Source organism: Aphidius gifuensis, linkage group LG6 (genome assembly GCF_014905175.1).
Source record: "Aphidius gifuensis isolate YNYX2018 linkage group LG6, ASM1490517v1, whole genome shotgun sequence".
NCBI lineage: Eukaryota > Metazoa > Arthropoda > Insecta > Hymenoptera > Braconidae > Aphidius > Aphidius gifuensis.
This window is the reverse complement of record NC_057793.1, coordinates 8946879-8968032: the sequence shown is the minus strand read 5'-3', so window position 1 is coordinate 8968032 and position 21154 is coordinate 8946879. Positions and strand designations below refer to the sequence as shown.

The following is a 21154-nucleotide window of genomic DNA, read 5'->3' as shown; positions in this document are numbered from 1 at the left end:
CAAAATTTACTCAATTTCGTTCAGTTGGTTTTATTGGAAGGAGAGAAATTTTTTTATAAGAGTAGGGGAAATAAAGCTAACATGTATAGAGGGGTATTTCTGAATCTCTAAGCAATTTTTATACGAAATATGACCTTCGTTTAATTTATAATCTTGAAGATTTTTTTAATATAAATTATTGTATTTTTTTTTTTTTAAGTAATTTTGGGATTTATATTATTTTAAATATTTTTTTACTGGTGATTGATATGTGGGTGAGATCATCGAGTAATTATCATAACGCAATATGACTCATGTGAAAATTTAAAATATATTTTATTTTATGTAAATTAATTCATTTGAAATAACTCGAAATTTAAATGAAAATTTGAAATTAGAAATAGAATTAGTTAATTAATTTTGGAGTGAATGCATGAAGTCTTCTAGTTTTTTTGCATACACTCTATGATGACAGTCTTATTAATTTTATAATTTTATAAAAATAAATAAACTGCAATTTTGGACGAAAAAATCATGATGCATTTGTTGATTAAATATATTTTTCTGCTCTACCTTTTTCTACTTTGTAATACCAGCTGAAATTTTTTTTAAAAAAAAGCTGTTTCTTGTAATGACAGTACTGCCTTACATTTATTTTTTAGCTGCTAATTAATTGAACTAGAAACTTAATTGACATTTAATATAATTTTTAGAGTTAATCAACAAAAATTTTAGGGTTAATAATGAATGTATAATAAATATAATGAAAATAATATAATATATTTGTTGATGCATATTTTAGAAAAAAAAAAACATGAAACAAGAATTAATATTTAGTGAGACTAAAAAAAATTAACATATATTTTCATCGTTGCAAAGATTAAATGATTCATCAATCATTTTTTGTAAAAATTTTCGACGTTTTGAGGCTGGTGCTTTACGACAGTTGATTGCAACAATGGCCAAAGCAAGATCAACTTCATCTTGAACAGGTTTTGGAGGATGTTGAGCCCCAGATTGATTTAGCTTTTCTGCAATAAGCATCAGAGCAGAAGCAACTGATTTATCCAAGTCTTTTTTATCCTCATATGGGCGATCTATGAAGAAATATTGTCGAACTATATTTTTTATCACGAGTATTTATTTTTTAATATTTTTTTATTTGATTACATTAATATTATTCATACCTTCGTTTTTATTATTTATGATATTCTCTTGATCACCATCACTATCATCATCATCATTTGAAGACTTACTAATACAAGTCGGGGAATTTCTAAAAATAATTATTCATCAATTTATTAATTGGCATAACAAAAAATACTGTTTAAAAATTTAAAAGTTTTTAATTACTTTGTATCAAAATATTTGTCATCAGTAAAGCTCATTATATTATGATAAATCCACTTGGGTTTTTTGGGTGCTGAAGATAATTTAGATTTTTTTCTGTCATATTGAAGCTTGCGATAAGTATCTAATAAACAATCCCACTTTTCTTTGATCTCATCTACATTTAAAACTCCTGTGAAATATAATAAATTTATTAATTTAAAAAGAAAAATATTCATTGTTTTTTTACACACAAAAATATGAAATTTTTTTTTTACCTCTGATACCAGGTATATCAGCAATTTCTCGCCACAATTTATTCTGTGCTCGAAATGTTCTCAGTCCAGGGCTCAAACGACGATCCCAAAGTTGTCGTCTTTCTTCAACTGCCAGGATTAATTGTTCATTTATATCTAAATTCATGTTATCCATGTAAGCAAAAGAATCTTCAATTTCATCACTATCTTCAAAATTATTCAATGAATGTGATTCATTGATCGTTGGTGGTGATGAACGCAAATCCAAATTATTACATGTACGTTTTTGAGGTACTTCACTTGATTGCTGATTAATATTTGTATCTTCCTCAAAATCAGATGTTGAAATTTTTCTTTTGGGACTTGGTTTTGTTTGTTTATTTTTTTCTTCAATATTTGTATCTATTCTAGTATCAGAAGTTTCTTTTTCAGCATCACCATTTTGTACTATTTCTTCATTTGGTTGTTGAATATTTTTAGAAATATCAACAGTATCATTTTGTACTATTTGTTCTTTTAATTGTTGAAGACTTGACTTATATCGAGCACGAGTAATTCGTGGCATTGTTTTTTGTTCTTCTTGTTGTTGTGTATTTTTATTTTTCAACATTAACTGATAATTTTTCAACATTTTTATTTTTTCATTGTCAACAGTTGGTTGTTTCTCTTGTTCAATATCTTCTTTTTGTTTTATTTCACCACCATTTTGTACTATTTCTTCATTTGGCTGTTGAAGATTTGACTTGTTTTCATCACATGACATTGTTTTTTCTTGTTGTTGTTTATTTGTATCTATCTCATCATTAACAGTTGGTTGTTCTTGTTGTTCAGTATTTTCTACTTGTTTTTTTTCACCACCATTTTGTACTATTTGTTCTTTTGATTGATTTGATTTGATTCCACCATAAGTAATTGGTGGTTTTGTTTTATTTAATTGTGGCTGGATATCTGTACAAACAACATCAATATCACTTTTTTCTGTTTGTCCTTTTGGCCGTCCACGTTTTGACTTGATATCAGCATTAGTAGTTGGTGACAATGTTTTTTCTTGTTGTTCTTGTTGATGAAGTTGTTGTTCATTTGTATCAACAGTTGGTTCTTTTTGTTCTTCACTATTTGGTTCCTCTTTTTTGTCTGCAAAATAAATTACAAGTAAACACATAATAACTTTATCTATTTAATAATTACTGATTAATTTTTTATCAGCCATAACTAACCAATAAGTTTTAATATTTCTTTCCAAGGCACAGGTATCAAACGTTTGTCACTATTATCAAGCACCAAGATTTCTTCTCCATCAGCTAAAAATATAATTAATTTTACAGATAAGTAGGTGAAATGATGACATTAAAAATAAAAAATACATACCTGACGAAGGGTATACTGTTTTTGAAGCTTCATGAACTCTACAACAATTCATTCCTCTATAAACACGAAAGCATGTATGCCTAGGAATAACTTTATAAACTACTACATCTAGACATACACCACATGTCCAAATAGAATTCTGTAAAATTTAATTATAATTTAGATTAAAGTAATCAAAATAAAACAAACTTCTAACCAACAATGACAGTTATTCATTAATAAAAACAATTAACAATAAATACATTTACAATAATTATAAAAATTATAATTATTTACTTACCGAACTAAACACCATTTTTTAATATTTAATTAATAATTATTTTCATTGAAATAAATTGTTTATTATTTGTTATGATTTTTTTTTTTTATGGCTTGTTATTGCTTGTTATTGTTGTCGGCCATTGATGAACACTGATTATGATTTCTCCGTGACTCTAATTTTTGACGCTCAATCACGGAATATACTGGAATTTACGAAGCCATATTGAAAACATGGAAAACATTGGAAAACATCAAGCTTGAAAAAAAATTATGTAAACAAATTGTAAATAATTTTTTATTACAAGAAGAAAAAAAAGGTGTTTGTTAACATTTATTAATAAATTGATAGACAATTTCTATTGTCGAAATGTCAGAAGTAAAGGACGATCCAAGGCAAGTCCTTGGACTATTAAATTCTTTGGGTTTTGTTGGGATAACAGCAAAACAATTACAAGCATTTATGAAAGGTTAGTTAGCATTTATTTCAACCGTTTTTTTTAAACAATATTTTACAATAAGTATAATTTAATTAAAATATTAATATTATTTTTTAGATTTAAAATTATATCGTAAAATGAAAGAACGTGAACGTCAATTATGGAAAGAAGAAGTAAAACAAAAAATATTATTAAAACAATGTGAATCAGCAAGATCAGTAGTTGATACAATTTCAAATGAATCATCAAAAATTAAAATTGAAATTAAATGTTTACCTGAAAAACAAAATAATCATATAAAAACAATTAAAAATGATGAAAATAAAATAATACAAACATCTCGATTAGTTCGTTCTCAAAGTCCACGAAAAAAAATGCCAAAAAATAATGATCAAATTGATAATAAAGTACCAAAAAATTCAGTAGAAAATATTAAACAAGTATTGAAAGATCCAGTTAGAGTTGTTGTACCTCCTCTTCGGGTTAATAGTGAACCTGAATTGAGAAAAAAGACTAATTGTCATACACCAACAAATGAAGTTGCATCAGAACCAACTGCTCGTCCAGTATCATCAAGAAATCCATCAAGATCATCAACTCGTTCACAATCAAAATCATGTAATAAATCATTTTTTTCAATTGTTTTAGTTGATTAATAATTGTATATAATTATTATTATATTTTAATATTTTTGTAGTTATTAGATCATGGAACATTAATTCAGATCAACGTGCACCACTAACAGCCAAAACAGATCCAGTTGCATTGTATCAAAAATATCAAAAAGCATGGAAACAAATGCCACTTCCTGGTGAAAATCATCATGCTGATATTAGATGGGCTGTTCGTGAAAAAATGATGGCAGTAGATCCAATACCAAGAGTAATATTTTAATTTTTATATTTAATTTATACTATTTATATTATTATTTATGTTTTTATTTTTCTTTTGTTTACAGCCAATTTTAAAAAAGACAATGAGTTCAATGAGCGTTAGACAAAAATGACAAAACTTTAAAATGTATGTATAATTAATATTTTAATATTCATTACAACAATAGAAATTAATCTTTTTTTTTTTTTTGTTGTCAAATTAACAACAACGTTAAACTTTATTTATTTTATTTACTAAAAAAAAAAAATGATCTATTTTAAATAATCTATTTTTAAATTGACAAAAGTTTTTTTGTACTTGATAATTAATTAGTTATATTTATTGTATAATTAAAATAATAAATTAAATAAATTTGAAAATTAATTATTTGTCGTGAATTAGATTTTGAAGTAAAAGTTTTTTTTATATTTGTATTGTTTAAAGTTTTATTCAAGACAAATAGCTGATAAAATAATTAATTTACATTAGTTTTTTTTTAATTTAAAATTAACAATAGATAATGCGAGAAAAAATATTAAATTTATCATTGCAATTTTTATACGTTAACATAATAAAAGAACGGTGTTAAAATTTTTTTAAAATAACAATTAAAAAACTTTAAATCACAAAGTAACAATTGTGGCTCTTAAGAATCACTCTCAACGCTGAAAATTTATATTATTTTAAAGACAATGATCATTGTTTGCAAGAGTAAAATTAATTAAAACATTATTAATCATAAATTTTTTTTTTCACCATTAATTTACTGTAGAAAAAAGCCAAACAAAAATATTTTTAATTAAAAATAAATATACAAAAAAAATTTATAAAAAAATCAAAACATACTGCAGATAAGGATGTTTGACAATAATAAAAATAAAAACAACAAATAGTATATCTATCTACATATAAAAATAAAAAAAAAATTATTTTTCCCCCACTGATGTAAAAGATAACGACGCTCCCGATGACTGCGCCGTTGATCAATAAAGTTGAGCTTGTTGGGTTGAACAACGCCGGTCAAATTTCTTGCATACCCTGAATATTGGAATAGCAACCACCCTGTTAACTTCTCAGTGGATTAATATATTATAAATTTAATAATTAAATAAATTATTAATTTTAAATAGTGTTTATTATGTAAATAATTAAGTGCAGTAAATTTAAAGTGACATTTAAAAACAAATTCATAAAAATAGCTAGGACGTGTGTCCTACAGGGCTCTTTATACTCCCACAAGATATTGATCATCTTCTGTAGAAATGGCGAAAGTAAGTCGTACTATTATTAAAAATAAAATAAATATTAATTATCAATATGAATATAATTTTAAAAATAAATATATTTTTTTTATTATCAATTTACATAAATCAATAATAATAGACTAATCACTTTTCGGAAAAGTCCATTGACTCAAATCGAAAAATATAAAATTAATTTAAAATAGTAATCAATAATAATCAGCTCAATTATTCTATTGATAAATTTGTCAAGTTGAAAAAGTAAAATACTTAATAAATAAAAAATCAGGGTTCACAAAAACAAGGCCATTCAACTTATTGATTTAAAATAAAGCAATAAATTTTCTAATATAAATAAAAAAAAAAATAAATAACTATTCAACAATGACAGTCATGCGCATCTGTTAAATTTATTTAATTTTTTTTTTTCAATATTTTTATTGTACAATTTATATATTTGCAAAAAGAGAAATCAGTTAATATTATCTTGTCAAAAAAAAAAAAAAAAATGACATTAAGTATTCAACATAAATATCATATGTGTCATGTAAAATTTATTTAAATCAATAATAGATAGTAGGTCAAAAATACGGAAGTAAAAATAAAAATAATAATTTATAAAATAAATTAAAATAATTAATTGTTAATTTTAAATAATGTGAATATAATAGAGACACAATAAATATCTACATAATATACATATTGCAAAGTGTATTTGTAATTGTGGTAAAATGTATATTGCAAGTATAATAAAAATAACTAACGTTAATGATGAGCACTGAGCATATAAATGCGCACACATAATATTACAATGAACCTGTGTGTATATTAAATGTATATAAAAATATAGGTAAATATATATATTTACATTTGTGCGTACCAACAGTTAGTTGACCAAAAGACGTTGGTTAGTATGGTTTGCTCAAGGTGCCTTTAAAATATATATTTATTTATTTTTTTTTTATATACCCTGTAAAGTGGCAGTAGGATTTGAATCAGTGGCATCAGCAGGCATCAGTCTTGAGCAGTCTACCGCGGCGGTCACGCGTATTTTTTTTTTTTTTTTTTTTCTATTATTTTATTAACTGTAATTATCATTTCAAACTGTTATTGCTTTTTTTTAGAAAAAAAAAAGAAACAAATAAAGTTCTAGTTATTTAAATAAAAAAAAAAAAGTTGTTTATTATATTTTTTTTTTTTTTAAATTATTTATAGTTGAAGAAAACTTTTAACAAAAGTGTAATTATATAAGTTGTTTTTTTCATTTGTCATTGGTAATTTATTGTGAAGAGAATTTATGTGCATATGAAAAGAAAAAAGGAAATAAAAATAGTGGAAAATTATTTAAACTATGTGTTGTTAATGTAACTTAACAACGTGGCAGTTTATTGTTTACTGAGATTAAATGCATATGTTTAAATATAAATAAAGGTGTTATTGGTTTATTAAGCAGTTTTTTTTTTTGTAATGTATTTAAATTTAATTATATACTCATAAGATGAATAATTATTTTACAAAATTATTTTTTTATTATATTTAAATAATCAATTCGTAGAAATATATTTTTTATTTTTTTATTTCGTTTTTTTAAAAAACGAAATATTGATAAATATGAAAAATTAATTTTTCTTTTACTATTTTATATATATTTTCATTTTTAAATTTAACTGTTAATGATTATTGTGTGTGTGTTGTTTATAGGTGAAGATAATAAAAATAAAAAATAAAATTTCACCGCGTCTACGTGTACAATTAAATATAGTGTAGATGGTACATGTTTTCGTTGCGGAATTACGGATCAGTTGCCGCGTGTATATATTTTGCAATTTTAGATATATAGGGTTATAATAATACCATGTTAATGTTAAAATATATTTTTTTTTAAACCCATAATATTTAAAAAAACAAAGCAAAAAAAAAAATCCATATCCGTTATGAACAAATAAACGTAAATAAATTTTTTTTTAAATTTAAAAATTTAAAAATTCTAGGTTTATGTTTCTATTAAAAAAAAATTATAAATAAATTATAATTTTATAAGTAAAAGTATTTTAAAATGTAATGTAAAAAAAAAATACACATTATAGATATTATAAAGCTATTTATAATGTTTTATTTTTCTATAATTTTAATTCAATGGAAATTTTTTTAAACGATGCTTTATTATTGGCAAAATTATGATAATGAATTGAGTAAATTTGCTTTAAATTTGGTGGTTTTTTTTTTTGGTTGTATACAGTAGTAGGAATAATACTTTTGAAATAATAATATTATTGTAAATAAAAGTTCTAGAATATTTACACATATAGTATAACGGAGTACTGTGAATAAAATGTTAAGTAGGCGGAGTTAAATTAGCACGAATTACCGTCTGCAATTGAATGAAACTCTTGTTAATTCATGACACACATGTTATTTATTTAAAAAAAATAATTCAATTCGCTATATAAAATACTGGATAAAAATCTCGTAAAATTTAAAAAAAAAAATAAATATTAAATTAAATAATTAAAATAATGTAAATGTTAGAAATAGTTTGACATAAAAAATAATGAAAATGTTTGAATTATTTTATCATTTAAAAATTCCTTTCTTTTAATCATTTTAATTGGATAAAAAATAAATAATATATGTAAGAAAAATTCAAGGTAGAATTGAATGACGCCTCAAGGCAAGTGAGATAATTTTTTTATTTTACATTTGTAACATAATAATCAATGACATCAATAGCCCTTTGTCATGTTTCAAAGTTGTCGGTATTATCATTCAGCATATAATAATACACTAGAAATTTAAATATTTAAATTAAATATATATTTATATTTTACAAAATAATTATCTATTAATTTAAAAATAATTATTTTATAATTAATAACTGTTAAGTACTTTATCGTAGAAAATTAAATAAAGTTTTAAAAAATTTTTTTTATTATTGCGGCCTAGTTTTAGCTAAGATGAGAATAACATTCTAAGTATATATGGATTTAAAATAAGAATATATATGCATAAACCTACACGACTCACAATTTTCGACTTAAATTAAATTACTTAAAATTTTTTTTGATGATATACTTACTCTAATTGAAATATTAAAAAAAATTATTTTATTGAATCTAATTTGATTAATTTAAATAAAGTATATTATATTTATTTATTGATGGATATTAATTAAAATTTTACTTATTATTTTTAATAACAGAATACTGCTGAAAGTAGAATTCCTGTATCACGAGTTCTACGTCCTTCATTTCTTCCAAAACCAAAAACACCAACTGGTTTGATAAATCGTAGATCAACTGTTGTATCATCATCATCATCATCATCATCAGGATGTATGGCATTGACAGATTCTCTTGGAGATGTCAATTGTCGAACACCTGTAAGAGGACGTGTTCCACCATTGTGTGCTTCCACACCAACTGATGAGAGTAATTATTAAATATAATAAATATAAAAAAATGATAGTAATAATAATTATTTGATTTCAGATAATGTAATAAAAAGAGATGTTATATCATCAAATTGGAATATAAATAATAATCAGTATGATTGTATTAATAAATCAAGAATTGATGATAAATTATTTGGTACATTTCAAGGTACACTTGGTATACTTGATGACATTGGTGATTCTTGTTTAATTGATTCAACAATATTTAATGATACAATTAATAATATTAATTGTACACATAATACAGGACAACAACAAAATTATTTAACATTAATAAAACAAAACTCGTTTGAACATGACGAGAGTCTTGGAATATTGACACCTGATCAAATGACTGATTTTACAGTTGCATTGGGCGGTTCCCGTACTCCCTCATATGAAAATTTAACGGGTTCAAAATTAGCTATTGTTACTGGTGCTGCTGCTGCAACAACAACAACAACAACAACAACAACATCATCATCACGTTTATCAAGACCAACAAATGTACAATTTATTGGTGATGATGATTTATTATGTGAAAGATCACCATCACTTGAAGAATTACCACTTGATCCAAAACCATTGAATAATAAATTATCAATTAATCAAACAACAAATACAATAACAACAATAACAACAACACCATCAACATCAACAATAATTAATACAATTTTACCATTAACAAATATATTAAATGCATCAACATCATTATTACCAATGAGTTTTGTTACATCTGTAACAAGTATAACAAGTCTTGAAGCTGGTTATCAAGGTGACGGTGAAAATTCAAGACCAGCATCACGTGGACCAGATACATCATCATCAGTACAAACAGTATCAGCAAATTGTAAAAATTGTCATTTACAAGATCCAATGACTGATTCTGATTTTTTTACTGAAAGTGACGCTGATGCACATGAAGATATTGTTAGAGGTGATCGTCGTGCACAAATTATTGATGGTACATTATTTTGTCCACCAACTGGACGTCAATATCAAAATTTTGTTACTGAAGAAATGGATTCAAGTGGTATTTATTCTGATCTTGATAAAAAACAAGATGAAATAATTAATGATAATAATTTACTTGATGCTGATGCTATTATTAATAATAATATTAATAATGATAATGATAATATCAATATTATTAATAATGATATTATTGAATTAAATGATAATAAATATATTAAACAAGATGGACAATTACCAGTAACAGCTGAAACAACATCATCATCATTATCATCCATCAAGGATTATTTACAAGCACCAATTAAATCACTTGAAGCATCAACAAATTCAAGTATTGAATCTATTCTTGTTAAAAATAATAATAATTCAGATAATAATAATATAAAAATTGAAAATAAAATAATTAATAATAATGAATTGCCAAATAAAAGTGAAATATCATCATTTAAAAAATATAAAATGCCAAAAAAATATGTTGCATCAAAAATAAAAGCAATGATTGAATCAAATAATAAAGATGAATCAACAAAAGAACAACGTAGAATTGTTAGAACACCACGTAAACCAGGTCGTTGGACAGAAGTTGTTAAAAAAATTGAAGCTGGTAAATCAGAACAAAGATTAAGACCACAAAGAAAAGATGTTAAATCAAGAATAATGCAAAATATAATAACAACATCATCATCATCATCATCGTCATCATCAACAACTCCATTAACAACAACAATTGTATCTGTTAAAAAAACATCATCATCAAGAAACACTAATAATTCCGATGGAAATAAAGACAAAAGGTACATTGTTTTTTTAATTTCTCTTTTCTCATGGTATTTTTAAATTTTTCTTTTTTAATAATAATTATTGTTTTTGTTGTTTATAATTTAATTAATTTATTTATTTATTTATTATATAGGACAATGAGAAGTTCCAACAATAATCAAACAATTCAAGAAACAGCACAAAGCTCAATGAGTGATATTAGCAGTGTAACAGCTAAAAATACAGTACAAAGTAAGTAACAATAATTAAATAATTTAAATATTTTTAATAAAAATATAAATAGCAATATTGTATACATATTTAATGAACCGGCAAGTTGTTTTTTCTTTTAAAGAAATATATGTGTAACACATGTGCTTATTATTACGAAAGTGGCGGTATGACTTTCAAGCTATCGTTCGTAATATCTCGGTATGATTCGTGTTGTATCGTTTATTAAACTTAAACTTGATATAACTATATATAAATTATATTATACATATGTATATTTTATTATTATATACCTTAGTTAAAGTTTACATTCTCCTTGATAGTAGACATCCATATGCCATAGCATGTGCCTTGTAGAAATGTAAAAATTTTCAATTAAATTAATTTTGTATTTTAAATTTGGATCATTTAAATAGTTGTCTAAATTAATTCACATGTGATTATCAATAATATAATTGCAAAATTATTTAAGTGTTTAATATTTAAAAATATTATTTATAATAACAGTTATTTGTAACTATTTTTTCGTCAATTTTTTTTTTTTTGTGTTATAATTCAAAAATATCATGATGATGTTAACGTTAAAAATTAGTTAATATATAAATATAAATATGTATTAAAACGTTGACGGCATGAACAGGTCAACGGCATATACCCGTTTATTTCCGGCATCAGTGTGTGACTTCTTGTCTTGATCATACCGTTGCTAGTAGAACGTTGAATTTTTATTACTCATTTCATACTATTCATTGGCCCTTTACCGTTGATTTTTATACCTGTTATAACTTTCATAAAAAAATATTACTATTATATTATCATTCAGTATTTTTAATAGTACAAAAAATATATCAAGTTACAGGTGTAATCATAATATACATACACATCTATTACATTAATTTAAAAAAAAAAAAAAATAAATTAAAAGTGTTATTGTGAAATTAAATAAACAAAAATATGAAAATTATAATTATTTTATATAATAAAAAAAAAAATAATGTTTAGTTGTATATTACAAATTTTTAATAATTATTTGATGATAAATGAATTAAATAAATGCATTCAATGGCAACAGGGTGATTGGCCGACAAAATACCTAGAATGGAATTTGTCTCGGAATAGCAATGATCACCAAGGGCAGTGCAATCACGGACAACGAACAATGTAGACTTGTAGACATTGATAAATCTTGGTTGCATTTGCTCGAAGTATTGCATAATAATATATACATAATTGAACAAAGTGATTTATTATAAAATTAATTAATTTATATTAATTGTTTATTTTTATTATTTTTATTTAATTTTTGTTTGTAACTTATGATAATTAGTGTTATTGTTTAATTAATTTGTGTCATCATGGGCCAACAAAGCTCAAAGGGCAGAACCGCCCCGGTTCGTTCTGACCTAGTAAGAGAATCAAAAATAGCATTTGGAAGCTTGAAACGAGGTATATATATTTATGCAAACTCCGGAAAAATATATATTTTGGAAATATTGTATACAATTTTGAATAGTTATATTTTATTAAAAAATAGCTATTAAGTTTATTTTTGATAAAGAAAATTATTAATGTTATTTATTTTTTTTTTTTCAACAGAAAGATCACCACAATCATCAAATCAACAGCGAAGATTAACAAATGGTCGTAATAATACAACACTTAAATCACGTGGAACAATTAATGATGCCAAAAAACCTTGTCCACTTGATTTTACACCAATTACTCTTGGTAATAATTATGTTTAAATAATTTAGAACTTTTTATTTTTTTTTGAAAATGATTCATTAACAAGGTCAAATATTATCGAAAAAATAAACACACATTGTTGTTTATTTATTTTATATATTTTCAAATATTTATTTAAAAATAATATTATATCATTTTTATTATTATAGATAAGAGTCCGACACCAATACGAAAATCTACACCAACAAAACGATCAGTCAATAATAATAATAATCAAAACTCATTATCGACAAGTGTATCAGCGTCACCTGGAAAAGGTATATTTACATAGAATAAAAAAAAAATGTGTTATCGTGGTCTCTGAAAAGTGATTAAATAATAAATTTGTTGTAAAAATTTTGAGGGTTATTAGAACAAAAAAAAAAGAACAATGTATTTATTAGTTAATTTTTATGGTAAATTATTTTTTTTTTTTTTGTGATTGGTTGATTAATTACTTTGTGGTTATATATTATATAAATTGACGATGAAAAAAAAAATATTCAGAGTCATTGAAAAATTTATTTTTAATGATACTTGTTGTTTTTTATTTTACAGAACGTGTTAGACGAGAATCTCATTCAAGCTCTCCTCTTGCATTATTGAAAAATGATACGCATGAAAAATCAGCACAAACAGAATCATCAAAAAAAGATGTTCAATCATCTGAAAATATTATTCAGGCACTTTGTTTAACCATTCAGTATTTAAATAATCAAGTAAGTTTATTGATTTTGAAAAAATTTATTTTAGTTTTTTTTTTTTTTTACAAATAAAAAAACTAAACGCTAATGGCTTTTTAATATTTTAAAATAATATTGAATTTTTTTTTTTTTTTAGCTTGAAGAATATTCATTAAATGCTCAACATGAAATAAAAATAATAAAAAAAAAATTATTAAATGATTATGAAGCAGAACGTAAAATTGAAAATAAAAAAACCCAAGAATTAATGATAAATTTAGAATTAAATTATAAAGAAAAAATTGAAATACTTGAAAGTAAAATTAATAATGAAAAAAATGAATTTGAAATACAGCTTAATTTAACAAAAAAAAATTTACATGATGAATATGATAATATAATAAAACAATTAAATATAAAACATGAAAATGATTTAAAAAAAAAAGATGAAAATATAAATATTAATAATAATATATTAACTGAATATAATCCATTATTAAATGATGAATTAACAATAATAAAAGATAAATATAATAAATTAAAATATTGTATAAAACCAATATGGAAAATGAAAAATAATATAAATGAAAAACTAAAAAATGATATTATTGAATTAAAAAAACAAATACAAGATAAAAAATTATTACAAAAAAAAATTACAGAATTAAATACACAAATATCTGAATTAAAAAAATCAAATAATTTATATAATAATGATAATTCTGATATAACTGATGTTAATGATAATCAATCAGCAACATTACATGCTGAAGTATGGTCATTACGTTCAGTATTAGAATTACAAAGTCAAAAAAATTCATCAATGAGAAGTGAAATTGATATATTACGTCGTGATGTTGAGGGTAAAGAATTATTAGAACAACGTATTGAAACACTTGAAGCAAGATGTGAAGATTTAAAAGCTCAATTACAATGTAAAGAATCATATGAAAGACAAATATCACATCAAAATGAAATATTGCTAGGTTCATTTCATGATGTATCAAAACATAATAAAAGATTAACACAAAGAGTTGAAGAACTACAATGGAGATTACGTCAAAAAAATGAAGTTGTTAATGTATTGGCAAATCAATTATCAGTACCACCACAACGTTTATCAAGATCACTTGGTCCAGAACATATAGATCATTCATTAGTACAAGATAAAAATAATCAACAACCAACATCAAGTTCAATGATTAAATTTATGGTACAAAAAGGTGATTCAGTATCATGGACACTAGAAATTGATGATACATCTGATCCATTACCAAATAATGATAATGATAATAATAGAAATGTTACAAGACATAATTCATTTAGAAAAACACCACGTAAAAAAATTGATATACGTACTAGATCAAAAAGTGTATCAACAAGTGATAATATTAATAATAAAGATAACAATTGGTCACCAAATTATAATTCAACACCAATAACAACAAGAAATCGTCAACAAAATGATAATAAAAAAACAATTAATAATGATAAAAATAATAATGATAATAATAATAATAATAATAATTCTGCATTAATGCCACAAGAAGCTGGTGGTGAAGCTATGATATCAGAAGAAACATCAGCAACAAGTAGTGAAGATGAATCATCAGCAAGTAGTGATATTTCAAGATTAGCCATGGATTTTGAATGGAGTAATTCAGTTGAATAAGTCATTTTTGTTTATATTATTTAAATAATACAACAACAAAATCATTAAATATATTATTTATCATCTTTAAAAAAAAAATTGTACAAAATAATTTTAGTCTCAATTTCAATATCATCATTATTTTTTGTTTGTTTTTTTTTTTTGTTTTAATTTTAATATAAATTTTATTCATAATTTAATTACTTTCAGTAAAATATATATTTTAATTTAAAATTTTTGATTTATTTTTTTATTATCATATTTGTAAATATATTTAATTTAATTTTAAATTTAAAAAAAAAAAAAAACACAAAGTTATTATATATTTTTCATCGTTGTTTGGGGTTTTTCGAATATTGTTTAAATCAATAAATTATATTATTTCAATAAAAAAAAAAAATGATTCAAAATATACGATTTAAAAAAAAAAAAAAAAAAAAATAGATCTATTTCACAAGATACTTGTATTGGATCATACATCCGTCAGAATAATAATAAAACAATATCAAAATTTTTAAGATGCGATGAAAAAAAAACAAATTATAACTATAATCATAATAATAATAAGAATACATGTCAGAAAAAGGTAAATGATATCATCACCCTAAAATATGTATACATTTTTTATCATTCAAATAATTTTTTTTTTCCTTTTTTTCACGTGATAATTAATTATTGTAATATCCCATTTTTAAAATTCATATATATACATCGTCAAATGTCCATTGAATATATATATAGTCATTAATTTAAAAAAAAAAAAAGTGATTAATAAAAAAATACAAAAAATAAATTATTAAAAATCAAATAAAAAAATTATCATACGTCAAAAAAATAAAAATAAAAAATATTTTAGTTTTTAATTTGAAATAAATTCAATAGTAATATTATTTATTTTCAGATTTTTTTTTTTATTAACATGAAAGTAAGTAAAAAATAACAAAATTAAATATTTAAATTTATTGTACTAAATTATTAATATGAAATAATAAAAAACAATTTAAATAATAATATGAGCGGGGGGAGGGGGGGGGGGGGATAAAATAAAAATAGCGGGGATAAAATGTTTCTATTTAAAATTCAATTTATTTAAACCTCAATTCGTATTCATTGAGTAACCCCAATGGTAGTTTTGATATTAAATCATTGTTAGTATATCACAACTAGTAAATTGCTTGACCAGTCTATACATATTTTTTTTTTATAAATTCAAAAATGATATATAAATTATTGTTTATAATATTTATAATGGTTATAATACATTGCAAGGTTGTTTATTCAAGTTTACCACAAGATGAATACTATTACTCTGATGAACCAATTAAAAAGTATCATTGTTGTGCACGTTATGAAAAAAAAATAAGTGTCGGTCATGGCAAGTAAAATTTAAAGAAAAAAAAACAACATGAATTTTATATCAATGAGCATGTTATACTTGTAATAAGTTAATGCATGTCATGTGGAATACCGGATGTGCTGTGTTTAATTATAATTATCATTTATCATCAATGGTGGATAACTCAATTGTATTAAACAAGATTTTTTTTCCTTTTTTTTTTTTCGAAATAATTATTAACATGTTATTCACATCACAAATTATTGTATGCAATTTTATCATTGAATGTATAAAAATTATTTTTCTGGTTTATAAATAATAGATGTTTTTTATTTTGTTGAGATTTGAATATTTTTATTTAAAAAACATAACGTATTATAGGTGTATCGGGAGAAATAATAACTATTGATGCTGGACATTGTCGTAAAGTTTGTCCAAAACATACCATTGATGATCCTGGTGATGCTAGTCGTCCTGCAGTTCAGGTGAATTAATTTTTCATAATTCAATTCATAATTCATGTGAAAAAAAAATAAAAAAATAAGTAAACATCCTGTAGCGTGGATTCACGGTCATTTTCCCGAATCCATTTACCCGAATTACCATTTTCCCGGCGGACAATTTCCCGAATACCGAATTCCCGAATCCATTTTCCCGAATTCCATATTCCCGATCGTTTTTCCCGAATGAGAATAAAATATTATAAACTTTCTGAACAATAAACAAATTCATTATAAAATAATAAATAAACATAAAAAATTATATAAAAATCAAGTTTATTCAAGTATACCTTCGGGAAAATAGAATTAAAATGGATTGAATTCGGTATGAAATTGTGAAATAATTCGTAAATGGATTCAATACCGTAGCGTGTTTTGGTATGAGAAACATGAGGTATTTAAAATAAAAAAAAATCATTATAAAAATAATATACATAGTGACATGTAAACATAATAATGATGATTATGAATATCTTAAAATTGTCGAAAAATAATTATGACAATAGTACGATCAATTAATTTACTATTATCATACGCATCTTGGATAAATTGAAAATTAATTTATTTAAAAATTAATTAATTAGTCATCGTGTATTGTAATGACTCGCTGTTATTATTATATCAAATTTAATTTTATTAATATTTTTTTTTATCTTTTAAATATTGTATAAAATGTATATTTATTTTATTTATTTATTAAATTTATTAATAACACAATTATTATAAATCTTTGATAAATTTTGTAATTTATTAATTTTTTTACTTGCTAGTAGATATTTTAATTGTTGCATATTTTCTACCTGGTTTTTTATTTATTTATTTATTTATTTGATATTCTCTATTAAGCAGATATTATAATTATATTGTGACTAGAATATTGAATCATGTAATCATTAAAATTTATAATGCAAAAATGTTATTATTATTTTAAATTGTATTATTTAAATTATTTTATTTAATTAGAGATGTCCAGCTCAATCAATATGTCATCCAAGAGGTTCAAGATTAGAAAGAGTATCAACATTGCAAGGTGTTAAAATCATTGAGACAGTTGATACATGTGATTGTTGGTCATCACAATCAAAATGCAATAGAGTATCATTTGAACAGCTTGTTCATTCAGGTACACCATATCAAGCAACAATAGATGTTGGCTATTGTCATGGTACATGTTCAAAATCATTAAATTGCAAACCATTGAAGAATACTACAATCAGCATCAAAGGACCAGATGGTTGGATTTTTAATAATCAATTATTTCTGTAATTATTTAATTAATTAATTTTTTTATATTTTTTATTTTGTTTTGATATTTTTTCAATTATTCTATGTATAATATATCGTAGTTATATATGCATGTATATAAAAAAATTTCTTTCATACAGGCGATGAAGTTTATCAGGTAATTAAAAAATGTGGATGTGCATCAAAATGTCACAGAATGGATCGTACCGAGAGTGTCCTTGATTATAGCCAGCTTGAAATTAAAAAAGGCATTAACACAACTGATGTAAAACCGGTTGTTCGAGTAAATAAATTTAATATTTAAATATTAATTATTGTTTATAACAATCCCATTTAATATTATCATTATTATTTTTTTATTTATTTAAAAACAGAATATCAATGTTGGTCAGTGTGTTGGAAATACTGGCTCATGTCTTGGAAATAAAACAGAAACTTGTCTTCTTCGTGATAAAAAAAATCCAACAATATGTGTTGCTAGTTTATATACAAAACAGCATAGTTGTACACCAGCAAGATTTAAAATTCACGAATACAGGTCAATTATAATATCCATTATAAATAAAATTAATTTTTAACAAATTATTTAAATTTTATATTTTTGCATTTATAGAAATCGAAGAGGCTTCAAACGTGAAATTATACAAATTGTCGAGTGTGCATGTATTTAAAATTAATTTTATTAAAATCATGATATATTTTGTTATAGAAATAAATTTTTAAAATAATGAATTCTATATTTTTTTTGTATAATATGATAAATCAATAAAAAAAAAAAAAACATTTTCGAAATGAATATATGAATTATTATTAAATTTAAAAATATGCTATATTTGACATTCACATTTGTTTTTTTTTTTTTTTGTTGGGTCTACATATGACGACAGGGAAATATGAAAAAATAAAAAAAAAATGATGATGAGTGGGGAATGACTGATTGCATATAGCCCACAGATAAACGTCCTCGGTTGTTGTATTCGGTGCCACGTCCCTGATCTTCTCCTTTTATTCTCCTTTCATTAGTTTATTTTTAATTAAACCTGAACTGATGAACGTGAATGAGACAACTCACGTATTTCTTTGTTAAAAATAACAAGTGAATTTAACGATTCACTGCCAAATAATTTATCCTCAACTGAACTAAAATCTTTTGATGAAATTTTTTCCATTGGTACAACATCCTGTTATATTAATAATTATTAAAAATAAATACAATAAATATTATTTTAAATGATAAATTACCATATTATTATTTTCATTAAATGCATCAGCAAGTTCAGGATTTATTTCATTAAGTGGTTCATCACCATGTCTTATGTAGACAGAAATATAACCAGGTATATTTTTTAAAACTTGAATTGGTTTTGTATCTATATTAGTTGATAAAAAAAAATTATATTACATTAATAAATATTAATTTATATTTTTATTTTACTTACAAACAGAATTTATACAACATGTTACACCAAGTGCAATTAATAAATACATCAATGAATAACGTGACATGATATATTTATTTGCTATTGAACAACAAACAGTACCAGGTGCTAAAACAGTCTGTAATAAACTGATACTTTTGTTCATTTCACCAGAACATTTTATATCATATATAAATGAAATAGTCACGAATGTGTATATGGCTGGTAACAGCCTTCTCTTTTTATTTTTCTTCTTTTTTTAAAACCATCATCTCGAGATGGTAATTTAATAAGATTCTTCCTTTATCTTGTGTCTCTATATTAAATGTTTAAACATATATTCATAATCATCAAGATGACAATGTGGATAATTGTGTTGGCTGGATATTTAATCGATGAAAAATTCATCGATGATGATGATAGCTACATGCAAATATCTGTCATTGATATTTATAGAAAATAATAATATATATATGTATTTTTTTTTTTTAAATTAAAATTATTGGTCATGAAAATATTTATTCTTTTAAGTCATAATTCATTGTTTGTTGTTAATTAAAAATATCAAATTTATATTTTCATTATTTTCTTGATTTTTTGTAATTTATTTGTCAAAAATTTTTTATATATTTTTTAATCTATGAGTAATAAATTACCAAGCATTGCAAAAAAAAAAAATTAATATATGAAAACCGAGGGGTTATTCATATAATAAATTTTGGAGACATATAATGATTTAATTTTAAATAAAATTGCCGATGATTTAAATGATTTAAATTTGATTTAAAATATTAGTGGTTTAATATATAATTATATTATTATTGACAACACTTTTAGGGACATTTCCAAATATATTTTCAACAATCAATGTATTTTTTATATTTATTTATATATTTATTTATGCGAATTATATGAAAACTTTTTTTTAAAATGATTTTTTACCTCGAGATAAATTGACACACTGACATAAGTGTTTGACAATTCATAACTAAAAATATCTACATACATAATTGAAGCGCAATTTGTGATTGAATTGATTTAATTTAAATCAAATTTACTTGTAATTTCACGTGATTTATGCTTGATTCAAAAATATTTAACACCATGATTTCTATTATGATCAACTCCTCGGTTAATTGTTTAAAAAAGAAAAATTTAAGTAGGATTTTTGAGATTTATTTATACAAACAGAACCGGAAATATGTGCTAATTATTAGTTAATTGTTGAATATTAGTTGTTAATTTTTAAGGTCAGTTATCGAAATACATCACACCAATAAGTTGGAATTTTAATCGACTCCATGTAAGAGATAAATCCTGTTATAAAAATGACAACTGTCATCGATCTTTCAGGCATTTGATTTGTATTTTATTAATTTTTTATTTTTTCAAATATGTTTTAGCATAGCTGACGACAATTGTTTTTATTATTTGAATGTTTTTGAATGATTTATTATAA

At 23.2% G+C, this 21154-nt stretch overlaps 4 protein-coding genes across 6 annotated transcripts; 2 read left to right on the top strand and 2 right to left on the bottom strand.

The window, feature by feature from the left end:
• Window positions 1–183: 183 nt before the first annotated feature.
• LOC122859371 (interaptin-like) lies at window positions 184–3558 on the bottom strand. Of its 2 annotated transcripts, none has more exons than XM_044162924.1 (7): window positions 3214–3558; window positions 2934–3072; window positions 2783–2866; window positions 1587–2699; window positions 1333–1501; window positions 1167–1255; window positions 184–1076 (listed from the first exon to the last, which is right to left on the bottom strand). In XM_044162924.1, exons 1-7 carry the CDS (start codon window positions 3226–3228, stop codon window positions 832–834), a joined length of 1854 nt encoding a protein of 617 aa, XP_044018859.1. In that variant the 5' UTR covers window positions 3229–3558; the 3' UTR covers window positions 184–831. The 2 variants fall into 2 exon arrangements, with proteins under 2 accessions (XP_044018859.1, XP_044018858.1); XM_044162923.1 differs by having other exon boundaries at window positions 810–1097.
• Window positions 3559–5376: 1818 nt separating this feature from the next.
• Window positions 5377–16059, top strand: LOC122859368 (histone-lysine N-methyltransferase, H3 lysine-79 specific). 2 transcript variants are annotated; one of them, XM_044162914.1, is made up of 8 exons: window positions 5377–5775; window positions 8945–9173; window positions 9234–10941; window positions 11061–11158; window positions 12734–12865; window positions 13033–13140; window positions 13421–13581; window positions 13703–16059. In XM_044162914.1, exons 1-8 carry the CDS (start codon window positions 5767–5769, stop codon window positions 15215–15217), a joined length of 3960 nt encoding a protein of 1319 aa, XP_044018849.1. In that variant the 5' UTR covers window positions 5377–5766; the 3' UTR covers window positions 15218–16059. The 2 variants fall into 2 exon arrangements, with proteins under 2 accessions (XP_044018849.1, XP_044018850.1); XM_044162915.1 differs by lacking the exon at window positions 5377–5775 and adding an exon at window positions 6927–7176 and having other exon boundaries at window positions 13703–15636.
• Window positions 16060–16245: 186 nt separating this feature from the next.
• Window positions 16246–19073, top strand: LOC122859374. The gene is made up of 6 exons (XM_044162926.1): window positions 16246–16571; window positions 16914–17017; window positions 17996–18266; window positions 18418–18560; window positions 18652–18815; window positions 18891–19073. Exons 1-6 carry the CDS (start codon window positions 16412–16414, stop codon window positions 18946–18948), a joined length of 900 nt encoding a protein of 299 aa, XP_044018861.1. The 5' UTR covers window positions 16246–16411; the 3' UTR covers window positions 18949–19073.
• On the bottom strand, window positions 18845–19907 carry LOC122859375. Its single transcript, XM_044162927.1, has 3 exons — window positions 19717–19907; window positions 19520–19647; window positions 18845–19458 (listed from the first exon to the last, which is right to left on the bottom strand). The coding sequence occupies exons 1-3, from the start codon at window positions 19859–19861 to the stop codon at window positions 19312–19314; spliced, it is 420 nt and encodes a 139-aa protein (XP_044018862.1). The 5' UTR covers window positions 19862–19907; the 3' UTR covers window positions 18845–19311.
• Window positions 19908–21154: the final 1247 nt, after the last annotated feature.